This window comes from Argentina silus (assembly GCF_951799395.1).
Source record: "Argentina silus genome assembly, chromosome: 12".
NCBI classification, from domain to species: domain Eukaryota; kingdom Metazoa; phylum Chordata; class Actinopteri; order Argentiniformes; family Argentinidae; genus Argentina; species Argentina silus.
The window spans coordinates 2,917,324-2,925,261 of record NC_139666.1 but is presented as its reverse complement, the minus strand read 5'-3'; the positions used below and the strand labels follow the sequence as shown (position 1 = coordinate 2,925,261).

At 43.4% G+C, this 7,938-nt stretch overlaps 1 protein-coding gene across 1 annotated transcript; it reads right to left on the bottom strand.

The window, feature by feature from the left end:
- Positions 1–281: 281 nt before the first annotated feature.
- igfbp2b (insulin-like growth factor binding protein 2b) lies at positions 282–3,740 on the bottom strand. The gene is made up of 2 exons (XM_083682504.1): positions 3,642–3,740; positions 282–496 (listed from the first exon to the last, which is right to left on the bottom strand). Exons 1-2 carry the CDS (start codon positions 3,732–3,734, stop codon positions 320–322), a joined length of 270 nt encoding a protein of 89 aa, XP_083538630.1. The 5' UTR covers positions 3,735–3,740; the 3' UTR covers positions 282–319.
- Positions 3,741–7,938: the final 4,198 nt, after the last annotated feature.

Here is a 7,938-nt window from a genome sequence, read left to right as displayed (position 1 = left end):
GCAATGACAGCTCCATGATTAGCATGGCATAAACTCAGACATCCAAGCCACTCGCAGCACCTAACCTATGAATAGCAGGGGGCAAAGGCACACACACACACACACACACACACACACACACACACACACACACACACACACACACGACAAAATACTCATGTACAGACGCGCTTACACGCACACACACAGAAACCGTTCTCCCACACACTGAAACATAAACACCTATAAAGAGAGAAACCCATGCACAAGACATTTTCAGATTGGCTGAATTGGCCTGAGTCATTTTGAAACATTCCACCACTGCACTCTAAAAGTGTCTCTATTTCAGCAGGGCTCCAGCAGCGGGCAGTGGACTGGTCGTCTGAGGCTCCTGCTCCTCCACGAACTGGCTGCAGTTGGGGTCCCCCCGCACCTTGGGGGAGGCTGTGATCTGGATGCCCGTGGAGGGGTTAACGCACCAGCATTCGCCCCTCTGGCCGTGGGTGGACATGTTGCACTGGAACACAGTTGGGGAGGGGTGGGGGGTTAATAAAGAACTGGATATAGCCAGAGATGAGTGTGTGTGTGTGTGTGGGGCGGGGTGGGGGGTGTGGGTAATAGGGGCATCTGTGCGATTGGATTAGATTGAGGGGTGGGGCACGGTGCCCCAATAACAGCCCATCCCCAGGGTCACGCACCCCTCATCGCCCCCCTGCGGCTGGGGTCCCCGCGCACCTTGGGGGAGGCCATGATCTGGGTTAAAGCACCAGCACTCACCCTTCTGGCCGTCGGCGGACATGTCGGGTTAATGAAGAACTGGATGTAGCCAGAGATGTGGCGTTGGGAGGGGTGAGGATGTATGAGGGCGTTGGTAATAGGGCGTCTGTGTGATTGGACGAGGTGAGGTAAGGTTAGGTTGAGGGTGGGGCGCGGTGCCCCAATAACAGCCCATCCCCAGGGTCACGCACCCCTTATCACCGCCCCCCTCAACATGCCACCAGACTGGACCCCCCACCAAGCCCCTTCTCCCTCTCCTAAATGAGGTCATAATTGAAGCGGACACAGAGTATAGTGAGAGAGGAGGGGAGAGGGGAAAAAAAACAGACTTTACATTTTTTTCTTTCCTTCAATGAGAAAGAACAAAAAGTGACAGTTAAGCAGTAATTATGAGAGTGGAACAAGATGTGACTACGAAATGGATCAAGTATTGTGGAGGTGCGGCATTTTCGAGCCCCGGGAGCTGAGCGTTTTCATCAAAACAATGCAGAGTTTGCCCCCTAATCTCCCTCTCTCTCGCTTCCTTTCTGTCCTCATTTTACCTCAAGTGAAATGCCCTCTGGTGTATTTTCAGGATGCCGGCACTCTGTGTCATATCATTGTTTTGACCCTTTCTAAAAATAAGTGGGTCCTGCATCAAGGACAAGCTTGCGAAAAATTATTGTTGGGAACCATTGTTTCGACTTTGTGTAACGTAAACAAACTCTCCCGTAGACTGGCTACAGTCTGTCTGCAAACGGCTTCACCACCTCAGTGTGTGCGTGCGCGCTTCTGTGTACACGACAGAAATGAGAACAGTTTGTTCACAGTAATTTTATATTTGTTTTCTGTTGACCTCTTTACCAGTGCACATAGTTGATTTATGACCAAAAACTACATTTTAAATGAGAAGTTATGGCTTGTCAAAAGCCGCAAACGCAGGAATTTAAAAATGAGCACCACCACCCATAAGGACCAAAAAGCTAAGAAGAAACGGTCCGTAAATATTTCCCTATTAAATTACCCAAGTACTTTTTCAGATCATTGGAGAGTCCACATCACTTCTATGTCAAACAATTATTGACTTTGAATCATTGCCTGTGTAGGCATAAATATGTATATATTTATATGTTTGTCTGTTTCACAATAAGTCTGGTCATGTTAGAATCACAATTAGAATATGGACAGGCTTACGTTCTATCATATACAAACACAGTACATTGTGTGTAAACCACCAAACGCATCAGTGTTTCCTCATCTTTTTGTCTTAAGCAGGGGTGCAGAAGCCCCCAAATCAGCAGTAGGATTGACTTTTAGGACTGATAGATTTTAGTTGGGCACAACAGACCTATTCAAAGGAACACTGGCCTACATATTCTTCTGTATGCAGTCTGACCTTTATGAATTTGCATTATCACTCTGAATAGTATGAATTAGGCTGTTTGAGAGGAGCTTTGAATCCTAAACAACCTGTCCAGGGGTGAGTACATGTTTGAAGTAATTAGTTATGGGTGGTGCTGCTCATTTCAAATTTCCTGGCTTTTGACAAACCACTTAAAATGTAGTTTTTGGTCATTCATCTCCAGGGTTTTTACACCAGAAGGTGATCTGCTGTTGAATTACAACCATGTGATCTCATCACTATCCTGCAAGACAATCCCATTAGAAAAGCAAAAACATTTAACAACTAGCCTTCTTCATAAATGACAGGGGCTGACATGTTTGGATACCACACTTCAGCCACCCGAGGCATGCCACAATAGGCCAGTAGTGAGGTAGAGACATAATATTATGGATATTTGACCAACACAAACTGCATGAATGTCGCAAAAGCATCAGCGATCAGAGCTAGTGTTTGGACAGTATGAATAATGTAATGACCCTCTGACATGTCACCTGTAGGCTGAGGGCTGGACTTATCTCCATATCTAAACACAAACAGTAAAACTACAAGGGAACAAGGATGGGACAAAGCTGACCTCTAGCTGCTGTTGTTTTGCAATGTTGTTCTCTCATGTGAAGTGGGTTTATTTGGTGTTGGCTATTTCAGGGTACCCAAAAGGGGTAGCACAATTGGCCTGACAGGGGTTTCTGGTTCATCAGGTATGTTCCGTCACATCATTTATGCAGTCATAAGAGAGCTCTCAATGTCTAGTATTGATTCTAGGCTTTGCGTTTGCCTTTGCAGTCTGCTATTGGTGTCTGTCAACATGAAGACCAAGGAGGTGTCAATGAAAGTTAAGGAAGCCATTATGAGGCTGAAATATCAGATAAAATCAATCAGAAACATCGCCAAAACCGTAAACCTACCCAAATCAACAGTTTGGAACATCAATACAAGGAAAGAAAGCACTGGTGAGCTCAGAAATAAATTGGAAACAGCATGGTAAGCCAAGGAAGACTTCCACAGTGGATGACAGACGAATGCTCATCATAATTAAGAAGAAAACCAAAACGACTGTCCCACAGATCAAGAACACTCTCCAGGAGGTTGGCATGAATGTGTCAGAGACTACCATCCACAGAATGTCACCAGCCAAACTACAGATGCTTCGCTGCAAGGTACAAACCACTATCCTCAAAAAGGATGGTCAGGTCACACTTTAAAACGCACCTAAAAAGCCTGCAGATGTCTAGAAAAAGGTCTTGTGGACAGATAAAATGTATATTATCATTTTTTTTTATTTCACACACATTCATTTTACTCTCTTGTGGCTTCACAGTTGGGTTCATTGTGGCTTCACAGTTGGGTTGTGAAAAAAAACTCCATAAGATACAATGCTTTCAGGAAACTGACCCCTTCTTCATCTATCACAATTAGCTTATCAGGTATGTTAATGCTCGGATGGAGCAAAAACATGAGCAATCGCACACACTGCCCCCGTCCTGGTAACAGTGGAGCTTACCTGTTTGAGGTTGTAGTGGCCATTCTTGTCACAGTTGGGGAACTTGAGCTGGTACAGGTTCTCCAGCGGGCCTCTGTTGTCATGGAAGGTCATGGTGGATATCTCCTCTAGGACCTTGTCCAGTTCCTGTTGACAGGGGGTCTGAAGGGACAAAGACAAAAGAGACATTCCAAACGGCCCCAAAGGATACTTCATAAACCATTAATAAGCTAATGTCATACTATCTAAAGGGTATCATAAGAATTTAGCAGACCTCAGATTTAAAGGGATGGTTTTTAGATATATTTCCCACGTTGAAAGTCAATCCAGATGGTTTTTGAGCTTACCTTTGTTATTTAGTTATTGTCCAGCAACCACGATTGCTCAACTTGGAGATAGAACGAGGCAAGTAGCATCTTGCTCTATTAAGCACGAAAATGTCATTTTAGAAATTCCAAACCTCCTGCAGATTATCAATCTAGATGTTGCACTTGCATGTATAACCAATCTCTTTTGTAGTCTTCTTTGTTTGTTGACAAAATTTTAGTTCTCACAGGAATTTTTACTGGGGATTTGGGCACACTAAGACTCAGGACTAACGTTTTGTGTTAAAGGTGCAGGATGTAACATTCAAGCTTTCTAATTGTTCTAAATGACTATGTTTAAATCAGTAGCGATCAGGGAATGAGATCTCTTGACAGAAATATTTCAGTGACAAACACCATTTTGGTTCCGAAAGCACTTTCTAATATTGAGTGTCGTGGTATGACACAGGTTTGTATACAATTTGCAATGGGTGTTCCAGGGGAGTGTGCTCAATGATTTTCACCTATTCCAGCTCAACTCTTTACTGAAAAAACACCACAAAAGCTATGCTTGCAACAAAGACAAAACGGTAGATAGCCACACATTGTGGACAGCATGTACAACATGTTTATTGATAAAAGAATTCAATGTAAATAATGTTTTCTTTCAGTTGACACGGTTCGACATCTCGCTATGAGATATACACCACGGCGTACCCTATTCTCTGAAACCCTATTTAATCTGATCCAAGTTTTCTTGGTGTCCACATCACTAAGGATCTAACATGGTCAACTCCACACCCACACAGTCATCAAGTCAGCACACCAGCGTCTGTTTTTCCTCAGGCGGCTGAGAAAATTGGGCATATCCCCACAGATCCTCACAAACTTTTACCATCGAGAGCATCCTGTCTGGCTGCATCACCGACCGGTGATGGTAAAAGCTGTATTTGCTTATGAGTGATTTGTAAAGCAACACAAGGTTCATCGGTCTTATTTCACCTTTTGTTACCATTATGCAGCCCATAACTAACATTCATGCATACAGTAATTTTAGAGGAATCTTGGAATACGTGCCTATACTATCTGGATACAGTAATCTATTCTGCACTATTCACTTTCATGTAAATCCACAGGTTATGGCGACCCCTTCACAGACATTGTAAAGAAGAAGTTAAATAAGAAGTTAAATAAGAAGTTAAATAAGAAGTTAAATAAGAAGGAGAACCACCACCTACAAATGGAGGGGATGCCTGTCACTTGGTTGTCATCGCCACACACAATGCCCTCTCCACCACCACCACCACACTACCACCACCACCACCGCCACCACCACACTACCACCACCACCACCACCCAACCTACTCTACCACCACAACACCAACCCCCTCTCCACCACCACACCACCACCACCACCACCCAACCTACTCTACCACCACAACACCAACCCCCTCTCCACCACCACCACCACCACCACCCAACCTACTCTACCACCACCACCACCACCCAACCTACTCTACCACCACAACACCAACCCCCTCTCCACCACCACACCACCCAACCTACTCTACCACCGCAACACCAACCCCCTCTCCACCAAAATACCTTCACCCCCACCACCACCACCACCCAACCTACTCTACCACCGCAACACCAACCCCCTCTCCACCAAAATACCTTCACCCCCACCCTGCTGCCCAACCCCATTTACTGCATTATCTCCATTGTTGTCTATAATGGTCTCTTTCCGTGACACAGAGAGTTAAATGAGGGAGAAAATCTGGGCATGTATGTCATTGTTTCCTTGGTCGAAACACTTATGGCTCCTCAGCGTTGCCCTCCCGGAGCCACACTCAATTTGCGCTGGGAGATACTTAACAACATACACATCGACTGGACCCCAGATGAATTTTGTGTAGAATTCGTCTAACCAGGGGTGTGTTACGGTGGTCATTTCAAAGCTGAATTGTCTATACACTGTGTGTCATTCTCTGGTTCGGGAAGCTTCATAATAGGATAGAAATGAATTGATAGTGAAGATATGACATTAATATGTCAATTGCAATATCTAGGACTACAGAAAATGGGTTGAATTCACAAAAAGGATAATACAATGTTACTGTTCAGCACATATTCTACCCTTTGTTGTGCAATTTGTGTATGTGTGTGCGTGTGTGTGTCCAGAAGGGGGCACTGCCATACCAATTACTATGTCAACAGAGGTCACTACTGACCCGATTACCTACTAGACACAAGGGCAAGACTGGGAAACCGTTCTATAACGTCTACAATACACAGAGCCAGTGACATGGTAGTATGTATTCAGCAAAAAAACACATCAGTTGTCCTGTATTGTAAAAAAGACAAACTGAATTGATGCCTCCAGCCTTTATCAATTGATATGTTCTCTTCTTCCTTTTCAAAAATAAATGTATCCCCTTGTCATAACTGTAGAATAGTCCAGGCAAATACAGTGACTGTTGCTTTGTGGGTTGATTTTATTTATGTTATGTCTGATATATTTCTAATTCTATCCACAACATCATGGTGCCCGACTGAATGCGTGTGCATTGTTTAATCTACCCTGTGGAGCAACTTGATTTGTATTTTTTTATTCACATTAATTCATTATTTCACGAAGGAGGGTATCATAGAGGATGGCACTGACCTTAGGGGGCAGCTGGGGCATAACGTCCTCCTGACGGTTGTGCTTCAACCTCAACAACATGTCGTTGTGGTGCTGCCTCACGGCCGACTCTTTGGGCCGCAGCCAGGGGGCGCCATCTTTGGTAGGCTTCTTCTGAAGGGGGCCGTCTGTACCCTGCAGCTCCCCTGTGAGACCACACACAAACACACATGTGAAAGACTACGCACTGAACATAAAAACATCTGCTCATAAATAAGATGTCAGAAGAAATCGTTCACAGACACTGGAAACTCATGGTGCAGGGTTTGCTGCAATGTTACATAATGAGGTCTGGTCTCCACGCATCACTAAGAACACTTCGAAAGGTGCAAAAAAAAGAACATTCTGAAAACTTGAAACAGTAAAAAAAAAAAAAAAAAAAAAAAAAAATATATATATATATATATATATAGTCATAGCATTGCTCAAATATGCCATGTCCACATTTAACTGCTTGGGAGAGACTATAGCTGAGTAATGCGAGAAAAGATTCTCAGTGCGTCCCAATAATCCCAATTAGACTTTTGCAATCAGAGCTCAAACGTTGTCAATAATGCTCTGAATACAACAGAAGACATCAGTTTATATGAGAAACATCTGGAGAAGGCTGGGCAGGCTGATGGATGTAACCAAAATCAGACAGACACACACATTAGCTATAGATCAATATTGTATAGATTTATTATATCAACAACATGAGAGATATCTATATTTCTCAAAACAAACGCAAGTGTCTAAATAATTGAAGCATCCCTTTAGGGAGGGACCCTTCACAGTTTAACCTCAAAATTGTCCAGATCACCTTATGAGCGTGTGGGCATGTGAAAACAGCTTTCAAATGTGTTCTGTAGATCAAGCGCTAGGTATCGCTAGTTTGAGGATTGATGAGTGATGTATTTGGGGGTAAACACATGGTTATGAGCTTTTAGGTAGGAGTGAGATTCTAGTTTCCGAATTAGCACCGGTAAGCTAGCACATACTATCAAATCTTAATTTACAACACGCTGCTGGCTGACCAGGAGGTGCAAAGCATTATGGACGTTGTAGGAACTCATAATTTAGACATTATTTCCTGGTCTGATAAGGTTTCTATTTTGCTAAAAAAATATATATATATATATTCCCTGGCTATTCAGACAACGAAGACAAGTAACTTGATGTTGAGTCCTGGTGGTAATTGGTGACATTTTTCTTTAAGCAAAATATTTCCAAAGGATGACGTAAATGGAGTTAAGCATATGCCTGCAGTACAATCTAAGTACAGCTTATTTAGGTACAGCTGTTTATACACACACACACACACACACACACACACACACAAAATTGC